Source organism: Onthophagus taurus, chromosome 1, assembly GCF_036711975.1.
Source record: "Onthophagus taurus isolate NC chromosome 1, IU_Otau_3.0, whole genome shotgun sequence".
In the NCBI taxonomy this organism is placed as follows: domain Eukaryota; kingdom Metazoa; phylum Arthropoda; class Insecta; order Coleoptera; family Scarabaeidae; genus Onthophagus; species Onthophagus taurus.
Window position 1 is genome coordinate 5,607,092 of NC_091966.1, and position 24,609 is coordinate 5,631,700.

The 24,609-nt window shown below is 32.7% G+C and overlaps 3 protein-coding genes across 3 annotated transcripts; 1 reads left to right on the forward strand and 2 right to left on the reverse strand.

Annotated features, from left to right (window-relative positions):
• Nucleotides 1–2,673: 2,673 nt before the first annotated feature.
• LOC111419739 (NHP2-like protein 1 hoip) lies at nucleotides 2,674–3,365 on the reverse strand. Its single transcript, XM_023052599.2, has 2 exons — nucleotides 3,183–3,365; nucleotides 2,674–3,126 (listed from the first exon to the last, which is right to left on the reverse strand). The coding sequence occupies exons 1-2, from the start codon at nucleotides 3,183–3,185 to the stop codon at nucleotides 2,746–2,748; spliced, it is 384 nt and encodes a 127-aa protein (XP_022908367.1). The 5' UTR covers nucleotides 3,186–3,365; the 3' UTR covers nucleotides 2,674–2,745.
• Nucleotides 3,366–5,984: 2,619 nt separating this feature from the next.
• On the forward strand, nucleotides 5,985–12,546 carry LOC111419743 (COP9 signalosome subunit 1b). Its single transcript, XM_023052605.2, has 3 exons — nucleotides 5,985–6,099; nucleotides 6,254–7,600; nucleotides 12,372–12,546. The coding sequence occupies exons 1-3, from the start codon at nucleotides 6,067–6,069 to the stop codon at nucleotides 12,453–12,455; spliced, it is 1,464 nt and encodes a 487-aa protein (XP_022908373.1). The 5' UTR covers nucleotides 5,985–6,066; the 3' UTR covers nucleotides 12,456–12,546.
• Nucleotides 12,534–24,194, reverse strand: LOC111419742 (TATA element modulatory factor). The gene is made up of 7 exons (XM_023052604.2): nucleotides 23,444–24,194; nucleotides 23,230–23,389; nucleotides 22,619–23,177; nucleotides 16,512–17,871; nucleotides 13,552–13,744; nucleotides 13,261–13,498; nucleotides 12,534–13,199 (listed from the first exon to the last, which is right to left on the reverse strand). Exons 1-7 carry the CDS (start codon nucleotides 24,087–24,089, stop codon nucleotides 12,819–12,821), a joined length of 3,537 nt encoding a protein of 1,178 aa, XP_022908372.2. The 5' UTR covers nucleotides 24,090–24,194; the 3' UTR covers nucleotides 12,534–12,818.
• Nucleotides 24,195–24,609: the final 415 nt, after the last annotated feature.

Genomic DNA, 24,609 nt, shown 5'->3' on the forward strand with positions numbered 1-24,609 from the left:
GAACAGATTTTATGGCAGGAAACCAACTGCGTTGAATCTTTTTAAGACGTTCGTTTAAAAGACTATATTTTATATACCGAGTAAGGCATTCAAATTGAGACTACCTAATAACTCATAAAACATCAATTTTATCATAAAAGTTTCAGATAAAACTTCATCGTATAAAGGCGGAAAGTATTCTGAACGACTTTTATTGCATATTAGAAGCGCCATCAATATTTTTCAATTGTTAAGTATGCTTTTCAAAGGGTACATGTTTTTTGATAAGCATGGTTTTTCGAAAAAAGGGCCAATTGAAAAGTTACCTATAATCCCACACAATATATTAACTGCCCAACGTCGTTGGTAATTCATTTCACGTAACCAATAAAAATTTTCTAGTAACCAATAAAGCATACTTGTATCTAATAACAAAATGAAATTGGCTTTTGGATATCATTCTCCTAAAGCTCTTGATGCAAAGACGTCTGTCAAGTTGGCACTATATCTTGCGATTTCAATAAAAAAAAACTATTGCATTAATTGTCGTTTAATTAGTTGTAATTTGTCGTAAAGTTTACAAATTTGGCGCTTTCTTTTTTTATAAACAATACTTGAAATATTGCATTTTTGAGGTAGTGCTAACTTGACAGTGGGAATCTATGGTGAAGAGTGGAGATAACAAAAAACTAATAACGTCATTCATTGTCGCTTAATTTGTTGTAATTTGTCGTAAAGTTTATAAATTTGTCGCGTCCTTTTTTAAATATATGGATTATTACGAACAGCAGCTTAAACATTGAATTTCTTGTAGCGCCTTTTTCTCTATTGAAGATCTTACACAAGATAGGATGTTTCTGTCTAGAAATCTTTGTTCGAATAAATTTTGGGCATAATTAATATCTCTGCCTGCTCCATAAACAAAAGTTATTTTAGTTATTTTCATTATGTTCAGTCAACACAATAAAGTCAACCTTAAAAAAGTTCATTAATATACAGGCTATTTCTAAATTGCGATATCAAGACGTGTATTTCAGCAAAAATTAAGGAGAGTTTTTCATATAACTTTTTGTTCAAAACCCTTTCCCCACCGAGTTACAGCACTCTAAAGTTAGGGGAAAAAATTGTTTTTATTTAATAAATTATTTTTTATATAATGAACTTTTGCAGGTAACTGTTGTTAATAAAATGACACTTTTTGACGATTTCTATAACCCGAAAATGTTATTACAAGAGGCTGAACAAATCGACCCCATAATAGTTTGCATTAGTACTTTTTAATACGTCTACATTTTTCTATTTAAAAACTTGATTTAAATAGTGGGATTCAATACGCAACTTTTTTGTCTTTTGACATTTTCTCCTAAAATTGTTAGTTTGATCACAAAAAAATAAAATAATATACAGGCTCAAGTGAATTAATTCAGAGATTGGTTATTATTAGTTAAAGAAATGAAGTTATGTTAAATTGATCTCAGCATTATTTTATTTTTTATGATCAAATTAACAATTTGTTAGTTGTAAAATGTTAAGAGATAAGAAAATTGCAGATTTTTCCCTTAATTTTAGAGGGCTATAACTTGGAGGAGAAGGGGTTTTGAATAAAAAGTTATATGAAAGACACCCCGTAATTTTCGCTGAAAAATCATCCCTTGAAATCTTTCACATCAATTTAGAAACACTCGTTAATAAAAGCAGAAATACATACTTCGTTTTTATTTATTTAATTGATTCTAATTATTATTTCTTAATTTTCGTATTTGTATTTTAACCAAAGAATTCTCAACGACGAAATAATAAAGAAAGAATTTGTATACGTGAAATCGTTTATCCAAACTCGAGTAGTTGCAAAAAAGTTTTGTTTATACTACATACTCGTTTGATATGTGTGATCCATTAAACTGTCGGTCGGCCAATTGCTCAAAGGAACGCTCGGCGCTACCACGTCTGGAATTAAGTCTGCAATAAGACGAACAAAAATCAAAACTGACTTTTTGTATTTCCACTACAATTTAAATCGAAAATAATTATTGGTTTTTTTTATTTTATCGTAGAAAAGTACTAATTGATTTATTTAATTAGCAAGTCAATTTTTGGTTCTCTGTTATAAAAAAAGGACAGATATTTTTTAAAATATTTAAATGTAATGCTTAAAGTAATTAAATATTTTATATCTTAAACAATTTCGTGTTCAATCACATAAATTCAATTAATCTTTTATTCTGTGTATGCAACTTCTACTACAAGTTGGATTTCCAATTTTATTCAATTCAATCATAAATGATATTTTTGAAATTTAAATGATGAGCAACCCAACTCGATCGGTTGGATAACTATGTATATCTATTACTACAATCGTTTAAAATTTAGCAATAATTGTAAATTCGAACCCTATCACAATTAATTGTACTCTGTCCATCCTGAGTATTTGATGACCATCCAGTGATTAATATAACAGAGATTTATTTACTTCTGGTCTCTTGAACGCTACTCTTCTAATTTCATGCTAAAATAAACCCATATTTCCTATACATCCAATAACATGGATGTTTGCTCCTCTGCAGCTGGCAAATTCAAAATTGGTTTCAGGAATTTTCAAGTAATAAAATTTAAAATAAACAAAAAGAGGCTCTTATGAATGAAATTAATCATTTTAGAAAATTAGGTTGGAGGGAATATGATTGAAAATTAATATGTACTAAAAAAGCTTATATTTTATATTCAATCTGTTAATACAAAATAAAAGTGATTCTTAAATTAGTTTATTTACACTAATAATCTTTCGATTTCTTGTTGAATCGTAGTGATTTGCGGTTTTAGTTGTGACCCTTCATTTATTGTCACACTACACGCAATAACCGATCTTGAAACGCCACAAGCTCTTCCTAAAGCTTGCTTTGACCTAACAAATACATAAGGAACGTTTTTATCTTCACATAGTAAAGGTAAATGCAACAAAATTTCCAACGGTTCTGTATCGGCAGCCATTACAATAAACTCCGATATTCCCCGATTCAAAGTTTTCGTGACTTCGTTAGCGCCTTTACGGAGTTGTTTATAATTCATCGCTTGTTGAACGAGGTTCAAAATTTTCGTGGTAAGAGTGGCATCAGCCAATGGATACGCTTTTGGATTTACTTCTTCAACCTACATTAAGTAAAAATTAATTTAATATTTGAGGTTATAATTTAATGTTTTCTTACCATTTTTGAAAACGTGCCAAGTCGGGAATGTTAAAAAACGATTAATTAATGTCAAAAGCAACCTCTCGGCGTTAATGCGCTTCACTGAGGAGCAAATTAACCGAGCTTTTAAGAGAACACGTGCAATCGAAAAACGCGGTTCGAAAAGTTAGGTTATGCGTCAATTATAAACGTAAGAACAACGCTTTTTATAGCGACATCTATTATAAAAAGTAATAACTCTTATTAAGTGATGCTACGATCAAGTTGTAAGGCCTTATTATTGTTTCAAAGGGTTGAATTAATTTATTGGGGTGTGTTGGGTTGAGTTAGAGAAAATAAAATAAAAATTAGATAAATATTTGAAGAAACATTTTATTTTTATGAGATTGCGCCATCTATTGAAAATAAATCGTAATAACAATTAAGTTTGAAGTTAGAATTGTTGATCAAAATCTCAATCAAGATAATTTTATTTATATTATTATAATGCTGTTTAATAAGGAGTGATAATTACAGTAATAATATTTAGTAATAACACACAATAACTATAACTGTTAACAGCATACTGGAAAGTTGCAGATCATATTGCCAAATTCAGAAAAACAACTTAACGATGTTAACTCTTAAAGTTCTTCGACAAACTACTGCACACTTTCAAAACAACAATTACAGCCGTACAAACAGGAAAAGTACAAGACAGTAAGGAACTACAAAAAATTCATGGATGTCAGAAGAAATCTTAGAACTGATGAAAACTCGAAAATCTTACAAAACGAAAAATAAAGCGAAATATAAAGAAACGCAGAGAATCATCAGAAGGCACATCAGGAAAGCGAAAGAAGAGATGGATGAGATGGATGAACAGCAGATGTGGGAAATTGGAGGACTTAGTAAGAAAACATGACCACTTCAATACATAGAAAAAGGTAAAGGAAGTTACTAATATGAAGAAATACTTCACTACAATGACTCTATACTCTATTTTGTAATACGGAGGAGTAAAATGAAAAGTCACGTTTACATTTGTTTCTCATAAAATGCAACATGTCAATATAATTTGACATTGCACTAAAACCTCGATATAACGGATTAATACGGGGAAGCTCAATACAATAATCTAGCGCTGAATAACAAATCATACTAGACTAATACTAGTATTAAAACTAACACTAGAACTAGAAACATTCCGTTTAGCTGTACCTCTCTTAAGACGGCTGGTAGGTAGCGCTAGTTCTAGTTAACATTAATATATTAATGTTAACGATATTTTATAAAATATCACTATATTGCATAGTTATATTGAACTAAAACTATCACAAGTCCTAGAACTAGAATCATTCGGGTTTAGCCGTCTTGAGAGACGTGCGGCTAAACCCGAATGTTTCTAGTTCTCGGTCTAGTGTTAGTTCTAGTTTTACACTAGCCCTATCATTAGAACTAACAGAAGACCTAGAACTAGAATCATTCGGGTTTAGCCGTCTTGAGAGACGTACGGCTAAATGCGAATGTTTCTAGTTCTCGGGCTAGTGTTAGTTCTAGTGGCAGTGTAGGTAGCGCTAGTTAGCATAAGATATTACTATGTATGTTGTATATTTTTATTGAACTAAAACTAGAGCTAACACTAGACCTAGAATTAGATTTGTGAAAACGTACATCTGTTGAGTATTGTTATGCGGAGTAGAAGCATGGACTCTTGGAAATAATGGTATGAACGGATAGAAGCTTTTGAAATGTGGGTTTTCCGAAGAATGCTGAATATCCCTTGGACGGAGCACGTCACCAATGATGAGGTGCTAAGAAAGATGGGAACTAACAACGATTTCTTAAATATGGTAAAAATCCGGAAAATAAGTTATCTAAGGCATATTTATAGAGGCAAAAATTTTCTACGACTCATAATGGAAAGAGAAAATGCTCGTGGTTAAAGAATGGAAGAAACTGGACAGGCATGGACATAGAGAGCACTTTGCTGAAATTATCGCGTAATGGAGAAGGTACCTTAAGAAGAAGAGAATAGCCTAATCTCAGATTATCACCTTGGATTCAAGCAAATGCACTCAGCAATAAACCAAAAGCATAGAATAAACGACACCGTTGAATGGGCCTTGGAAGAAAACAAAGTCTGCTCGGCAGTCTTCCAAGACATTGCACAAGCTTTTGACATAGTTTGGCTTGATACACAAACTAGACAAAATACTCTCAAACCAATACGTAGGAATTTGTGTGTAAATTAATACATAATCTCTTCAGTTTTTTGTTCTCTTTACAGCATATTTCTTGCACTTAAACTTCTTTCCAATCTTAGTTCATTCTACACAACCTCATTTTTATATTGCATGCTCCATGTATAAATTAATACATAGATAACTAACCTCGGATGAATAAATGTTACATAGCATGAAAATTAGATAAATATTTGAAAATAAACTTAATTTTTTTAATTTTTATGACATTGCGCCATCTATTGAATATAAATCGTAATAACAATTAAGTTTGAATTTAGAGTTATTAAACGAAAATATCAGTTAAGATAATTATTATAATTATTCATATTATTATAATGCTGTTTAATAAAGAGTGATAATTATTAAAGTTTTAATTAGATAAAAAATAAAATTCTGTCAAATTAAATGGCGGGAAATTTTGAATCTTTCTTGTTAAATGATACATGTTATTATTACACATATATTATCTTATAAACTATAATTTATATAAAACTTAGAATGAAATCAATTATTTAATAAAATTGCATAAAAACTATGTATTACATAACACGAAATCCATTAAATTTATTTTTATGTCATCTGAGAGTTGTGCCCTCTACTCAAAATAAATCGCACTACCAATTAATCCGGTAAAATATTTTCCACCGGGAACAAGAAATTAAAAATAGAAGATAATTATGCCACAATCCGTTCCAAACGTGATGTTTCAAGTAAGACCTAACTTAAATTATATTGAAAAACCCGGAAAAATTATAATTTCCTTCTTAAACACTAAAATTCTGTCAGCTGTCATAGTTCTTTCATGAAAGCACATTAATTAAAAACGAAATTTAGTGAAAATAATAAAATATGCGTTATTTTCAGAACGCGGTAGAACCGATGCAGGTTGATGCCCCTCCTGAAGACAATGACAATAACGAAGAAGAGACCTATATTGTTGAAAATCCAACGTTAGATTTGGAAGTGTATGCAAATAGTTATGTGGGGTTAGCAAAATTATACAGACTCATTTACATCATTGATCATTGCCCATCATTAAGACTTGAAGCTTTAAAAATGGCAATATCATATGTTATGACAACCTTTAATGTAACAATGTATCAAGTACTTCATCAAAAATTAGCTGAGGTAACGAGCACAAATGCTTTACCCGATGTTGCGGCCCAATCTACATCTCAAGATATCCCAGTAATGGATACAATGTGGATTGATAATAAATCAAAAAAGGCTGCTTTAAAATTAGAGAAGTTAGACAATGATTTAAAGAATTCGAAATCAAATTCAATTAAAGAAAGCATCAGAAGAGGTCATGACGATTTAGGTGATCATTATTTAGATTATGGAGATTTATCGAACGCCCTTAAATGTTATTCCCGATCAAGGGATTATTGTACGAGTGGAAAACATGTTGTAAATATGTGTTTGAATGTGATTAAAGTATCAGTTTATTTACAAAATTGGTCGCATGTGCTTAGTTATGTTTCTAAAGCTGAAAATACACCAGATTTTTTGGAACCTTCAACAAAAGATTCTAATCTAATGATTTTGACAAAACTTAAATGTGCAGCGGGATTAGCTGAATTAGCTACAAAAAAATATAAATCGGCCGCAAAACATTTTTTACAAGCCAATTTAGATCATTGTGATTTCCACGAATTGATGTCCCCAAATAATATCGCAATGTACGGCGGTTTATGTGCTTTAGCAACATTCGATAGACACGAATTACAAAAAAACGTCATCTTTAGTAGTTCATTCAAATTATTTTTGGAATTAGAGCCTCAATTGAGAGATATAATATTTAAATTTTACGAATCAAAATACGCTTCATGTTTAAAACTTTTGGATGAAATTAAAGATAATTTATTATTGGATATGTATATCGCCCCTCACGTTAACACTTTGTATACTCAAATAAGAAACAGGGCTTTAATACAATATTTTAGTCCGTATTTATCGGCGGATATGCGGAAAATGGCCACGGCTTTTAATCGAACCGTTCCTGCTTTAGAAGATGAATTAATGCAACTTATTTTGGATGGGCAAATTCAAGCGAGAATCGATTCTCATAATAAGATTTTATTTGCTAAAGATGTCGATCAGAGGAGTACTACTTTCGAGAAGAGCTTACAAATGGGGAAGGAGTATCAAAGAAGGACGCGTATGTTGATTCTAAGAGCTGCAGTTTTAAAGAATAAAATTCATGTTAAGGTAATTTTTAAATTAGTTATTACTAGGGCAACCAAAAATATGCTCAAAAAATAATAGTTTAAGCGCTTAAAAAATGCTGTATAAAAATCAAAATATGCTGTTTAAACATGAAAATATGCTCTATAAAAAAGAGTCTTTTCCAAATATTCCTATCAAATTTAAAATGTAGTTGTCTTTTAAATCTGTAGGCGAAGTTAAACAAAATAAAGTAGAAATGATTTCTATTTATATCTCGAGACATTTATTAGTTTGACATGTTTAAACTAAAAGACAATTAGAAAATATTGAACAATATACAAAAGACAAATAGAAAGAAATAGATAATAAAACAAATACAGATTCAACTTAAATTTTGATTACAATAAATGACAAACATCTCACCTAAATTATCAAAAAGGAAGCTTTGTCTGTTTGCATGTAAAACATTCTTGTACATTGAAAAACTTCGTTCCACTTCCACTGAAGTTATAGGTGCAAACTTAAATGCTAGTATTTCACTAACAGTGTATTTATTGTTTTTATTTCTGTAGATCCTGTACTTAAACATGTAGAAATTTCTTTCAAAATAGAAAAACCATGATTTTTTGAAATACACATATCCATTTTTTTCTTTACTGGCTTAGCAATTTCACTGTTTATTCCATTAATTAAGTCCTGAGCTTTTGTCACTATATCAACCTGTGCAGAAAGCGAAAGCCCAGTTGTTTCCAATGTTTTTGTTGACGCACAAAGGAAGCCATAATTTGATGCAATGAAAATCAAATCTGATTTTATTGTATTGTCATTTAGTAAGGCCTTTGAAATTTTGATTGACGCAGCGTCCTCTTCGTCTAATGCATCAAACACATTCCTAATTGTTTCGAAATTAGTTGCATAGTACTTTGCCGCTTCAATCCATGTTCCCCAGCGAGTAGTTACCGGTTGTGGAGGAAGAACAATACTAGGCGCTATTTCCTTAAAAATTGCTACTCTTGATGGCGCTTTTAAAAATACTTTTTTCACATTGGTCGATGTTAGTGTATGTACCTCGAATTTGCTCACAAACTCTATGAAGTCCGTGTGCAGCACAAGTCAAGTGTGTCACTTTTGGATAAAACGTTTGTATCGCCTTTGCTGCTTTTACCATATAGGGAGCAGCATCTGATACAAAGAGTAAAATCATATCTCTGTTGAAAGTCTCACCCAAAATCTTAACAGAATCATCGAAATGTCTTGCAATAGTGCTATGATTCGCTTTATCAAGCACTGCTGTATTTAACAAAAATTTTTGTTTCGCAATCGACTCATCATTATCCAAAATACCAATGATGACATTTGCCACATATCTTCCTGTTGCATCTGTGGTTTCGTCAATTGAGAGCCACAAGAAGCGACCGTTGATACATTTTCGTATGTGTTCTATGGTATTTTGGTAAAGTTCCTTAACATACTTTGTGCGAAGAGTAGTTTCAGATGGTACTTTGTACTCTGTGTATGACTCTAGGAACGATACTAATTTTTTGTTACGCATTTTATATAGAGGTATATTAGCTGAAATTAGTGCGCTACATAGATCTTCTGCAAATTGAATATCTTTTGATTTGGATGTGGAACATTCAGCAAAAAAAGGCTGAGTAGTTTTCTTCTCATTATTCTTTTTCTCTAATTCTTGTGTTTTAAACTTGCTAGATGCTGTTTTACCGAGAATATTTTTTCGGCTGACACAGATTTGTTGCACACTTTGCAAAAAAGTACCTTACCATCAGTTTTGAATACAGGATATTCACGCACATATTGGGATAACTTTCCTGAACTTTTCGAATGTCGATAATTTAATATTCTTTAAAGAATTGAATAACTTTATGGTAACTTTATATCAAATTGCAAAATAAAATTTTGAAAATATGCATTAAAAATATTCATTTATTTCCAAAAATGTTATATAATTTGAAAATATGCAATGTATGCTCGTATAGATAAAATAAGCAAAAATATGCTCTAACAAATACGGCTCAAAATTCATAGATTGGTTTGAAACAAATTTCTATCTAGTCCATTTTATTCTGGAGGCTATGAAAAAAAAATATACGTTTGCATATTTTTGGTTGCCCTAGTTATTACTAGAGTTTTTATTGTTAATTAAAAGTTTACAATTTTCTGTACAATACATGACAAACCAAACTTAACTTCCCTTTCATCCCCATTTCCTGTATTCCCTCGCCCCAACCACCACCCAAGGTTTATATGTTAAAGGTTGTCTAAGTTCCTATGCTGCAATACTTTGATTTTAGTTTGTGGGCGAGGGGCAAGAACAGGAGTGTTTCGTGACGTATAGTTCATTTTTTTTCTATAATACCTGCCAAATTGTTGTAAAGTTGGCAAAATTACCAGGGAGTTTTATTTTATCATGTTTTGAAGTAAATATGTTTGAGCTTTCGTTATTCAAAATTGCATAAAAAATGTTGTGGGGTGTTTATTTGCCATTTATTTACCTAGAAAAGGTGTTTTGTTCTATTTAATTACTTTGTAGCACGTTTTTACAACAAACATGTACTTCGTTAAAATCGTATTTATCTAAAAATTTATTAGTATTTTAACCTCAACTATTTAGTTACTGAAAATGTTACTAAAATCAGGAAAACAACATAAATTTTATAAGGGTCTTAGATAATACCAACAGAAACCCTAAAAAATTTACATTGACAAGTATTATAGAAAAAAAACGAACTATAAGTAGGGATGCAACATCGCTCATAAAAACATCGATGTTTTCCAAAAGTGAAACATCGATGTCGAAAACATCGACGTATTATACCGATACATCGATGTTTAAAAAAAATATTCAGTGGCTGAATTTTTATTATCATAATAATCAATAATATTTGGACCGCGTTCTGCATCACTTGGCTAAGCGACAAATAATAATAATAATAACTTTATTATCATAAATTTAATCACTAAAACTAGAATGATGACGATTTGTGTAAAAATTTTTGAAGAAAATAATCTAGAGTTTGATTTTGTACTTTTAAACTGGTTTTTATTTTATATAGAATTTCAGTCTAATTTTACAAATAGATTAACATCTCTCATCTTATCCATTTTACAAACAAGTTTCTTAATATTACTTTTTGTTTTGTTAAAAAAGATCACATATTAATGTCGAAATCAGATTATTAGTTACTAATTTACAAAATTAAAGTTTAAAAAGTTGTAAAATGAAACTAAGGACGAAGTGTTACAAGTTTACAGATTAAAATTTAAGAACGCTCTTTTTTAACGAAGGAGATATTAAGAAACTTGGGAAAAATTCAAGAATCATCATATGGCTTAAAAATCGACGACTTTTTTTTAATCAATGTGAAATGACCCAAAAAACACGTTAAAAATATAAAGAAAGTGCGGAAAAGTGACTAACACTAGATTAACTTCAGTTATAAAACTTCTATTACATGATAATTAAGTTCAGGTTTAAAATGTCAACCTCACTTTTGACATATTTGTAATCTTCATTAAAAATCCTTTAAAATGAGTGCAAACACGACATATTTATCTTCAATATTAATGAAGTTATGGTCAACTTCCGGTTAAGAATGTCAATTTTGACATATTTGTAATCGTCGTGAAAAATCCTTTAAAATGAGTCCAAACATGTTATATTTAATTGCAATATTAATCGAGATATAAGCAACTTCCGCTTGGAAATGTCAATGTCATTTTGACATATTCATAATTTTTATAAAATGTCTTAATATTTGTCACAAAAACAAAAGTATAATAAAAAATTAAGGTTGGTATTAATATTTAAAAATTAAATTACTATCTTTATTGTTGCTAACTTAGGGTTTAATGTTTTTTATTCTAACTTTTTTGTTTTTTTAGATAAGTGCGTCATCTTTGGACTCATTTTAAAGGTTTTTTAAGGAAGATGACAAAGATGTCAAAATTGAAGTTGACGTTTCAAACCGGAAGTGATTACATTTCCATTAATATTAAAGTTAAATATGTCGAGTTTGGACTCATTTTAAAGGATTTTTTATGAAGTTGACAATTATGTCAAAATTGAAAGTTCGAATTTTTTGGTTTTTTGAGATAAATGTGTCATGTTTGGACTCACTTTAAACGTAATAATAAAATTAAAGTTGACATTGACAACTGAAAGTTTTTTTCACGACTAAACCCGAATGTTTCTAGTTCTCATTCTAGTTTTAGTTCAATAAAAACATACAACATAGTAATATCTTATGCTAATTAGCGCTACCTACCACTACCATACCAACCATAACTCGAAAACTGTCAATGTTATCAAAATTTTCAAAGAATAAAAGTTTCTAAAATAAATTTCTATTAAATAGTACAAAAATAAATGTAGGGTTACGAGCGAACAAAAAAGTTATGTACTTTTGTGTGAAATTGAGGTTTATTGCTTTAAATATCAACTTTATCTAGGTTGTTCATTAAACATTATATTCTGTAAAGTTAAATTATATACCGTGATTATCTGCACCTTCTCTCCCTCGAGCTTGATTTGCCTTTTTACCTTCCCTTTCTGTCTCCATCTCCTCTCCGTATTGCTCTCCTCCATAACTCCCCTTGCTATTGCTGGTTTAATACCCCCGTCCCCTCAGCCCTCTCCCTCACAGTCGGTTATCCGCTCCCTCCCTTTCAACCCTCTCCCCATGTTCTCATAATTAATGCTGCTCTTCAGCAACTGTGCCGCTATCTGGTATTCCCCATAGTTTCTAATTAAATTAATTATTATTAAGTGTGTAATTAAATTTTTAATTTTTAGAGCCCACAAAGAGATACGACAAGTCAAAGTACCGATTTAGCTGTAGCTTCAGGTACAACTTCAGTTATTTCAGCGAGGAATTAAATGAGTGTATTTTTTCCAAGTTTATTTTTTGTTTGAATTTAACGTTTATGTTAAGGAGAAATGATTAATTAAAAGACGTTTTCTTTGATAATACCTTGTATTATTATTACTGTAAAATCAACAATAAAATCATTTTTTTATACATTTAACCAACGATAGGATTACTAATAATGTACAACTATGTACAATGTAGCGCTTTTTCTCTTCCACAATTTTTCTGTAACGATTCGTATCACAGTGTATTAAATACAAAATAATCCAATAAAATTTAACTTAAATAAAAAACGTGATTTAGACATTCCGAGTGCCCAAAAAACATATAAACCTTTAATAATTTACTTTTTAATGATAAGGAAATAAAACTTATTTCTCCTTTTGCTGATTTAACAAATCATCTATTTGAGATTTATACATTTCTTTAATATCTACCAAATCTAATTTCAATTCTTCCGTTTCCTCAACCTTTTCCCCATACAATTGACATAATGTTTCGTACTGTTGCGTTAATTCATCGAATTGCGTTTGCAACGAATCGTGTTTTATTACTTTCCCCTCTAATTGTTCAACTTTTGATATTAAACTAGATATTTCTTTATTGAGAAGCGTCCTTTCGTGTTCTCGCCTCTTTAACTCCCAATGTAACTGTTGAACTTCGCCGTCTTTTTGTTTCAAACTCGTTTGAATGTATTGCATTTCTAACATATTCGTACATCGACTTGACGTTGATGTTTCAAACACATCATCCTAAATCAAATTAATTAAATTATTTAAATAATCTAAATACAACAATTTCTTTAACACTTACAGGTAACCATAAAGAACTTGAAATCGATTCCGATATCGACATACTTGGAGATAAACTACGAGGTGGAACGATTTGACTTGCCGCTTGCTTTTCCTCTTGAATCGTTTCAGATTTTTCATCATCATTTGAAATTCGATCAATTTGTTGCAAATTGTTTTGAAGCGATGAAATTTCTTTTCGAAGATTTTCAACGAGCTCCCTTTCGGTTTTAAGAGTTGTTTGAAAAATATCGATTTCGCTACGAAAAAGGATTTGATTAATACATTTTGAATAAGAAAGTGGGAAATTTACTTCTTTAATTTTTGCTGATTTAATATGTACTCAGTTTCCTTTTGGTCGAATTGGACGGCGGCCAAATCTTTTTCACGCTTTATATCTGATAATTTTAATTCTGCTTCGGTTAATCTAGCTTTGAATGATACAGAATCTTCGCGCGCTATTCGTTCTAAATCTGTTAATGTTCTTAGTTTGGTTTGTAAATCATCTAAAAAATTAATTAATTAATTAAGTATGAAGGTTTTCACGACTCGTGTTAATTAAACTAAAACTAACACTAACTCTAGACGTGGAACTAGAAACATTCGGCTAAACCTAAATGATTCTAGTTCTAAGACTAGTATTAGTTCTACTATTAGTTCAATAAAAATGAACCACAATCTAGTATTGAATAACAGGTAAAACTAGAACTAACACTAGACCTCGAACTAGAAAGTTTCGGGTTTAGCCGTCTTAAGAGACGTGCGGCTAAATCCGAATGTTTCTAGTTCTAGGTCTAGTGTTAGTTCTAGTTTTGCACTATCACTAGAACTAACACAAAAGCTAAAACTAGAATCATTCGGGTTTAGCCGTCTTGAGAGACGTGCGGCTAAATCCAAATGTTTCTAGTTCTCGGTTTAGTGTTAGTTCTAGTTTTACACTATCACTAGAACTAACACAAAACCTAGAACTAGAATCATTCGGGTTTAGCCGTCTTGAGAGACGTGCGGCTAAACCCGAATGTTTCTAGTTCTAGGTTAGCGGTTCTCAAACTTATATCCTTGCGTACCACTAAGGCTATTTTAAAAATCAGGTAAGTACCACTGAACAAAAAAAAACAATAATGATAATGCAAATATAAACTGTTTTGCGTACCACTTGAGAACTTCTCGCGTACCATCAGTGGTACGCGTACCATAGTTTGATAACCACTGTTCTAGGTCTTGTGGTAGTTCTAGTGATAGTGTTAGTTTAAAACTAGACCTAGAACTAGAATCATTCGGGTTTAGCCGTCTTGAGAGACGTGCGGCTAAATCCGAATGTGTCTAGTTCTCGGTCTAGTGTTAGTTCTAGTTTTGCACTATCACTAGAACTAACACAAAACCTAGAACTAGAATCATTCGGGTTTAGCCGTCTTGAGAGACGTGCGGCTAAACCCGAATGTTTCTAGTTCTAGGTATAGTGTTAGTTCTAGTTTTACACTAGCACTGTTACTAGTACTAACATTAGACCTAGAATTAGAAACATTCCTACTAGACTCGGCATACAAGGTATACACGAAGATACTGCTGGGAAGACTGGAAGAGGAGATGGAGTGGGGGGGGAATTTTGCCGGATGGACAGGCAGGCTTTCAGAAGGGAAGGGGAGCAATCGACAACGTGTACGTGTTGAAGCATCTGGCAGATAGAGAGCTGGATAAGAAGGGAGGGAAATTGTACGCCCTGTTTATAGATTTGAAGGCGGCTTTTGATAAGGTGGATAGGGGGAAGTTGTGGGAGGAGGGGGATCACGGAACACCTAATTACGAGAGTGAAGGAAATATACATGGAGACTATGGCTAGGATAAAAGTGGAAGATAAGTTGAGCGACGTGTTCTGGACGACGAAGGGACTGAGGCAGGGATGTCCGCTGAGCCCAAGTCTATTTGCACTGTATTCGGCGGACCTGGAAGATAGATTGGGGAAGGGGCAGATGGGAGGGTTGGTGGTGGGAGGTAGAAAGGTGCATATGTTAGCATACGCGGATGACATCGTGGTCATGGCGAGAGAAGCGGCGGAGATGAAGGATATGATAAAGACATTGGAAAGATATTTTAGGGGGAAGGGGCTGGAAGTGAATGTGGGGAAGACAAGGATGATGAAGTTTTGTAAGGGTGGGAGAAAAAGAACAGAAAACTGGAGATGGGAAGGAAAAGAGATCGAGGAGGTTAGGGAGTATACTTACTTGGGGTATGTGTTTAGGGAGGACAACAGGGAGGGGTCGCATGTGATAGCTATGGCAAAAAAGGCGAATAAGGTGATGGGACAAGTATGGGGTTGGGGGAAGAGAGTCTTTGGAAGGAATGTGGCAGCGAGGAAGATTATGTTTGAAGGTCTGGTTAGCAGTGTGATGATGTATGGGGATGGAGAGAGCAGGGAATGGTGGAGGACGTGCAAACTAGATATTGGAGATGGGTGCTTGGGGTGGCGAGAGAAACACCGGGGTATATAATGAGGGAAGAGGTAAAGGTGGATAAGGTCAGAGTGGAGGCAGGCAGGAGGGCAGTGAAATATGAAGAAAGAATAGAAGGGAGACCAAACTGCGGGATCTTGGAGGAGTGTTGGAGGGAAATTAGAGAGGGAAAAGTCAGATATGGGAAAGGAGACAGAGACAACTATTATAGACGAGCGGGCTACTCAGTAACTGAGATAAACAGTAGACGAAGGGAGATGTGGAGGGAGTTGAGAGATAGGGATCGAGATGTGCAGAGGCAGGAAAGAAGGACACAAATAAAAGAGGGAAGGTATAACGAAAGGTACAGGGACATAATTACGGAGGGGCTGCCTAGATACTTATTATTGGAAGGAGATGAGCAAGGAAAGAAGTTGGTGACTAAGTTCCGTTGTGGAAACGAGGAGAGAGCTAACAGAAACTGGATGGCCGATGAGGAGAGGTGGTGTAGGCTATGCAGGGAGGAATGGGTGAATGGGCAGTGAGTTGAGGGAGGAGGAGTTGGACCCAGGGCAGATCTTAGGAGAGGGGGGAGAGGGGAAACGATGGATCAGAATGGTTGTGGAGGTGAGGAGACAAAGGGAATAACAACTAAAACTGGAACTAACACTAGCATTACAATTAACACTAGACCTAGAACTAGAAACATTCGGGTTTAGTTGTCTTAAGAGACGCATGGCTAAACCCGAATGTTTCTAGTTCTATATTTAGTGTTAGTTCTAGTTCTAACGTTAGTTCTAGTTTTATTTGAATAAATTCTTATTTAATGAATTAATTAACGTACTAATTTTAACGATAGAATTTTGTTCCATCTGTTCAAAATTGGCAATTTTAACATTATAAGTCGCTTGTAACGATTCAAGTTGTCGCACCAAAGGTTTCCCAACTTCCATAACCGATTGCGCAAGTTCTTCATTTCTTCTTTCAGCGTCCTCTAATCGCCTCAATAATTCGTTAATTTCAGTTCTCATAGTATGTTCTTTCCTTAAAAAATTTTCTTCGCCATCGCGTAATTTACTCCTTAAATCTTCTAATTGACCGATAATCTCTTCGTTTTGACTCTCTGTCATACGCTTTTCATTTTCTAAACTTTGTAAAAGTTGTTCGCGCGCAATTAATTCGTTGCTAGTACGATTTTTGTCGCCTAATTCCTTTTTGGCTGCGTCCAAAGATTTTTTAACCGTATCAAATTTTTGATTTAAATCGTCGAAATTATCTTTGGTTGTTTCTAATTCGGTTTCTAACTTTTTGTTTTTTGTTGTTAGTTGATGTACGGCTTCGATTTGACTACGTTCGACTTCTTCTTTAGCTGTTAAAGATCGTTTTAATCGATCAACTTCGCCGGTTAAATCCTCAACGGTTTCTTTAAAATATTTTATTGAATTTTCGTGTTCTTTTTCTTTAGCACGTAGTTTTTTGATTATGTTTGAATGTTGTAATTGTTGTTTGGATAATTTTTCGCCTTCCTCTCGCAACTCTTTAATTATTTCATCTTTCTCCGCTACTAACGTATCGATTTCGCTTTTTGTTAATCGCGAAGTGGCATCTTTTTTACATTCATCTAATTGCTTCCGTAACGAATCTTTTTCTCTTATCGCTTGTTGGAATTTCTTTTCTAAAGCTGATAAACGCCGCGCGTATTCATCTGTTACTTGGGATAAATCTAAACATTCTAATTGTTTCGTATGAATTGTATCTAATTGCGAGCGTAATTCTTCGTTTGATTCTTGTAATTCAGCATTTTTCCTACTAACCTCGATTAATTTTGCTTCTCGTGATTCTAAAATTTCGGTTACTTCCGATATTCGTCTCGCTAATCTTTCCATTTCGGAGTCTTCGCTGATACTTGATGCTTCAGAAAGCTCCCGATTGTGGCCTTTGTTTCTTTTAAAAGTCATTTTTCCTAGAAGTGAGTCTACATTTGGTTCTACTGATTTTCCTTTAACACATATTAATTTTGCTGGACTATGTCTGCTGTGGGTGCTACTTGAATCACCACCATTTGGACTCGAAATTATTTCTATATCTGAAGAGGTTGTTGTTTCTAATTCGTCTCCAGAAGTGTGACCGGATGCTTGATCTGAACCGATTTTTACCATATCCGATCGTTCAGAACTTAATGGGGATAACTCTCGAGTTGAAACCTAAAGAAAAAATTAACAGATTATAAAAAACATTTTAAAACATCATAATTTGGGTTGCATATCCGCTTAACACGTTCGCTACCGGCGCGGAGTCCAGTCTAATAGACGGAAAGGTTTTTCGTGGTGAGCCGCGTTCAATTTACTCGACGCGTCTAATGACGACGCGTCCTAATGTATTTAAATTTGGTTATAAATAAATTCGATTTTTTCGAATTTATATTCGAAATTTTAGAATAAATTCAGTTATTTGGCTGACTTATCACAACGATTCGGGCCCTTCTACTGATGATGAAATAAACTCAAATGGTTCTACACCTCCTGCTACAGCAGCTTTGCAGTCTGAATCTGATAATGAGTCGGATTGATTCACTGGCGAATACGCCTTAAATTTAGGCAGTATGTTGTAAACAAGAGGCATAAGTAAAGAATAAAGCTGTATGAGCTTACCCCATTTGATGGTTTTGTTTTGAATATACTTGTCTGTACTGGAAAAGGCACTATAATTGACAATGATCAAGAGCATTCCCATACGTTTACAGTCATAACAGAGTTACTAAAAGATTATTTGGGTAAAGGGCATGAAATATACCTTGATAATTATTACACTAGTAAAATATTTGTTCAAAAGGAAGACGAAACTTGTAGGAATTTTGCGAAAATTTAGAAAGGGAAATCCGAAACAATTATTTCAAGAAAAATTAAGAAAGAGAAGCTGTATGGGAAAAAAAAGGTCCAGTGTTTGTTACACACTGGAAGGACAAGAGATTGGTGACTATGTTTTCTACAATACATAAACACCGAATGGCAACGAATAGAACAGGAAAACAAGTAATAAAACCATACTGCGTTCTCGCCTACAATAAGTACATACATGTTCGGAATAGACAGATCAGACCAGATGATGGGATACTACTCATCGCCAAGAAAAACCATAAGATGGTAAAGAAAAGTGTTTTTTCATCTTATAGATGTTGCAATGTGGAATGCCTATTACATATACAGAGTGGTTCAGTTTTTAATCGGGAAACGTTACTAGGATGTAGAACTTGCCAAAATAACTCAATTTTTTTATATAAACATAGAGCCGCAACTCTTTTGTTTTCGAGCTATGATCTGTCAAAGTTGAGCCAAAAATTTACAATTTATTTTTTATTTCGGCTGTAAGTAAGCCGTAGAATTTGAAACTTTGTATGTATTTACTACTGGTTAAGACCTTATTTTCAAGCATACCTTAAACTTCCCTAGCGGCCTCTAAGGGGATGAAGTTCACCACCCCCTCGATTTTTTTTATAATAATTTTTTAACGCTATGGAATATTAACATAAAAAAAATATGGGTTGTAAAGCTCATTATTTAGTGGTACTTTTTTGTCTCTTTAGTATTTTCCTTAAAGGTAATAGTTTCCTAGTATGTTTAGCTAAAATTATTCTAAAAGTTGACTCTGAGAACTTGTAAGTTTCATTTAGGTTGAATCCTCATAATTGTTGATGATTATTAATAATTTTTGACTCTTATTAAGCAAGAGTATCAATTTTTTAATATTGTTTAAAACAACGTAATTTATTCAGATAGACATTCATCTTATTAATGGTTTTTCTTATGAAAATCACAATTAATTAGTGTTATTTAGTTAGTACTAGATCCTAGCAAGTGCACAAGTTCCATAGCCAGCTATAAAGAAAAGTTTGTTTTAATAATCGCTGAGCTTTACAGTACAATGTAGCATATTTTATTTCTTTACGCCAAAACTATTATCTTTAAGGAAAAAACTAAAGAGGCAAAAAAGCACCAGTAATGAATATTCTTTACAACCCATACTTAAGTATGTTAATATTCCATGGCGTTAAAAAGTTGTTATAAAAAAATCAAAAGGGTTGTGAATTTCGTCCCCTTAGAGGGTGTTAGGGAAGTTTAAGGTATGGTTTAATTAAATTTTCAAATTCTACGGTTTACTTATACTCGAAATAAAAGATAAAATGTAAATTTTTGGCTTAACTTTGACAGCTCATAGCTCGAAAAAAAAAAGAATTGCGACCCTATGTTTATATAAAAAGCTTGTGTTATTTTGGCAAGTACTACGTCCTAGTAAAGTTTCCCGATTAAAAACTGAACCACCCTGTATATGTAATAGGCATTCCACATTGCAACATCTATAAGATGAAAGAACACTTTTCTGTACCATCATATAATAAATGCCTTTATTAGAAAATAAGCTTATTTGTACAATAAAAAACATACAAAAGGAAATAGAGTACAAGCGAGTCCAGCTTGTACTAGTTAGTACAGCTCTTCATTTTTAGCACTTAAAAAGTGAAATAGTAGGCTTTGGCTTTTCTAAGAAAAATATGACTCTTTGTCCGAAGGTAAAGTTTTTTATGGTCTACAATGCAAAAAAAAATTTGTCGCAATCGGGTAATAAATACAGATTTTACGAGGGTGCTCCGCTTTCAAATGGGTCAAACTGTATATATATATACAGTGTGTTCACGGATTGTGTCCCCGTAAGGTATAATTGACGATAAATTTTTGAATTCAAATTCCATCTTTTGCAATTAAAGTCTGGATGTCATAAAACGAAATATAACCAAGTTTTACGTCAAATATCCTCAAAGTACCAAAGTTAACGCATGAAGTTTGTTAACCGTTACAGGTAAAGTAGTCTTTCTGAGCAATGTACAACAAAAGTTGATTAAGATAAAATGTTTGTTATGTTAAATTATAGCGATATGTCGAATTTTATTAATTTAGCATATAACACGTATAATATAGTGAGTAGCTCTTATTCGTCATAGGTCGACAGCTAAAACACTTATGATTTGATTTATCAAACGAGCAGTGTGTATCTAGCGCCCTCTACTAGCAATAACGAAACAAGTTTCAAATTCGTATTTCTCATGTTCGAAATCATAAAACTGCCAAATTTTATGTTAATAGTACACAAACCTTCAAAATTATCAAGAAATTTCGAAATAAGAATTTAACTTTCAACACCCTGTGCCTCGAAAACCACCGACATTTGTATAAGAGATATTAGGTTAAATCATCATATTTTGGTGTCTAGTATCTCCGGTATTCGGATTTCCCATTCTTTCTGACTCACCCTGTATATAAAACCGCATGGCAATCCCGAAAGATTGGAAAAATAACATCATCTTACCAATACATAATAAAAGGAAGCTACTCGAACTGTGAAAATTACAGAATCATATGCCTATCATCTACAAGTTACAAATTATACATAAAGATAATAGAAAAAAGGTTAAGAAGAGTAGAGGAAAATAAACTAGAAGATGAACAAGCAGCATACAGAGCCGAAATATCATTGAAAGGAAAATAGAGACGGGTAATGAACTATTCCTAATATTCTTGGACCTAAGAGCAGCTTTTGACATATAAGAACAGAGTGACAAAAAATACAACAAGTACAAATAAATATCAAACAGTAATAGGTTATGAAAGTTTGGAACCAGTAAAAATAGATAATTTACTATATGCTGACGACATAGTGCTGATAGCTGAGAACCATAAAAAGGTAAGGATGTTGGTTGAAATATGGACGGAAAAAATTGAAAACAAGCATAAGGAAAACAAACAGCGTATATCATACTCTAAACATAACAATTTTTGGGAAGGAGATAGATAAAAACATAAATGAAAAGTGTACAACTCGGTGGCAGTCCCAATATTAACATATGCCAATGAATCATGGACACTCCAAGACAAACAAGAAGGAAAGATGACAGCAATGAAAATGCAATTTTTACGGAAAATAGTGGAGAAGACGAAGTGGGATAGGATAAAGAATGAGGAAATAAGACGAGGAGAATCAAGAGGAGATAATCAGCAAAATAGAGAGAAAGCAACTAAACTGATACGCCCACATAATTAGAATCGAACATAACACAATAGTAAAAAAGGTATTTGAAGCACAGAATAAGGATAAGAAAAAGAGGGGAAGACCTAGGAAGAAGTGGTAGGAAAGAATAGCAGAAATTGGGAAGAAGACTCTAACAGATATAAAGGAATTAGCCAGGAACGAGAGGAAGTGGAAAGAGGAATAGGAAAATAGTATATTAAAAAACAAGTTTCGTAAGACACGCTTGAAATGCACGAATTCAAGTTGAAAAACGAGTGGCGAAGCCACGAGTTATTTAATGAATGAATGCTTTAAGTCTTATGAAACGTGTTTTTTATGCTATTTTTTGTAATTCGCGTTTTTATCCTTTTTTTTAACAAAAATAAAATAAATTTTGACATAGGTATGCAGCAGTTGGTAACACCGTAACACTTGAAAATAGAAATTTGAATTGACAATTAGAAACTGTCAAAATACAAAATGTATTCACCTGAAAAAAATGTTTCATGTACACCTCCCAAAACAAGAGAAATTGCTCAGTGTTCAATGTCCTCATCATTGTGGACCTTGCATTCGATGCTAAGAACGTGTTTAAACATCCATAGACAAAAATTGTCACATTGACAACTAGAAAAATTAATGATCCAATGTCACCAACTTGAACTGCTTCCATAAAATGTTACTAAAATCTCATTACAGCATCGGATGCTGTAAGGAGTCTCATTACAGCACCCGTTTGAGTACTGTTAGAGCTTTCGTTACCGTCGCGAATTACAAAAAGATTTATACGACGTCATCAGGCATAAGGATTAGAAGAAAAGTAATTTGGGTTGCATACCCGCTTAATAAAAATTATTTAAAATAAATTATAGCAACATTTTCAAAAATTACCATTGGTAAAATAACCGCATCTGAATAATTCCCCCCATCTTCTTTACTTTGAACTTCTTGATGACTAAAATCGTGTTCACAATGCGATTTTTCAACCATCGCATCAGCAAGCATATGCTTTAAATAAGTCGAAGTGTAATTACTTTCGCTCGTATCCGTTCCACTGTCTCCAACGTCGCTTGCAATCAACGTTTTATCCGATTGCGAGCTATCGTCGACCCCGGAACTCTCCAAATCGGTCGGAATATCGATTATATTCGATGTTAACATTAAATCGTTAACGTCCTCCTTAATGCTTTGAGGTTGCGTGCTTATTGTTTGTGGTAATGGTAAATGTAGGGCTGTTCTGCTTGGAGGTCGAGTTATTGGAATGTCTGGAGTGTCTTTTGAATGGGATTTTTGGTAATTTAAAGGTTGTAACATTTGGGCTGAATCTAAAACAGTCGCTGCTGTACTTTCGGAGATTGAAGTGTATGAAATTGTATCTTCTGCAATGCTGGTGTCTTCTTGTTCTTCTTGGATAACTTGAACACTTTCTGGACTTGATCTTTCAGCAACTCTAATCAATAATTTTTTTTTAGATTAATTAAATTTTAATTAATTTTACTTACTCTTCTTCAATTCCTGGTGAATCATCTGGTGATAAAAATTCATTTGTATGTGGAGATAAATGTTTGCTATTTGAACTATCAGAATCTAACTGCTCTATTGAACTGGGACTTGTTAAACTGTCGGGAAGTACTTCTACAGATTCAGTTGTTTGGCGAATTCCTAAAAATCAATTTTTACATTAAAAAAAAATTTAAATTATTGTTTTAAAACAACCTGAACTAGTTGTTGTAATTGATTGATGTGAAACCATTTCCGAATCAGGAGAAGTAGTACACTCGGTATTACTTAAAACCTCAACGCTATCACTACTTTTTTTATCACTTTCATTACTCACAATAGATAACCTATTCAATGCGTTAACCTCCCCAATTTCTTTCAAATTCATTCCATCATAACAATCTTTACCTTCATCGTCCAAAACACCGGTTTCCTCAACAGATAAAGATCTTTTCATACTATCGCCATCATCACTATGTTGGACAACAAGTTTACTTTCTTTAAAATCTAAGTCGGCAGAATCATCCAAACTTTCAATAGAATCCTTACTTTTTTGACCTTTTTCTTGGGCATTCTCAAAAAACGAACCGGTAAACGACCCCCATATACTAGAAACAACTTTTTGGGATTTAACCGGGCTTTTTGTAACCACATCAGAGGGACTATTTTTGTTTGAATTAACCGTGTTCAAACCCCATGATTGGAAAAATTCGTCTTGATTAACATCGATGGGGGTGTTAGATGGGACTACAGCGTTTGGGTCATCGTCTCGGATATCCAAAGCTTTATCTATCGTTCTTTGAGCTTCCTTTAAAGCTGATTTTGCTATGTTGGCGAAACTTGCTGTATCGAACCAACTCATTACCGATTTTTTTTTAAAGCCGTTTTTGATTACTTAATATCACATATACCGTGTAACACCTCTAATCGATTAAGAGTGTTAATTATTCGTTTTAAAAATACATTTTTCGGTTGTGTTTATAACTATTTTGACAATCAGTAGGTGAAACGTCACAACAAATTTTTAATTGACATATTATGTCAATTGTCAATAAATATAAATTTAAAACGTGGAAATTATAATAGGTTTTGTATTCACTTTGTTTAATAAGTATAAAAAAGGTTTTTATAGAAAAAATTAATAAAGAAAATATTTAATTTAATAAAAAAAAGCATTAATTTTGATTCGAATATCGACGAATAGGGGGCAGCATATTCGGTGTAAATTTGGTTAATTTTAGTGTTTCCTTTAATTTAACAATAATATCTAATTATACTTGATAATAATTGCTATAAAAAAAGAAGTTAAAAAGTGTTCATTAAAATTTTGAGTTTAATTTAAGATATATTTATTTGATCTGAAGTTGGATGCGTGTCAGTTT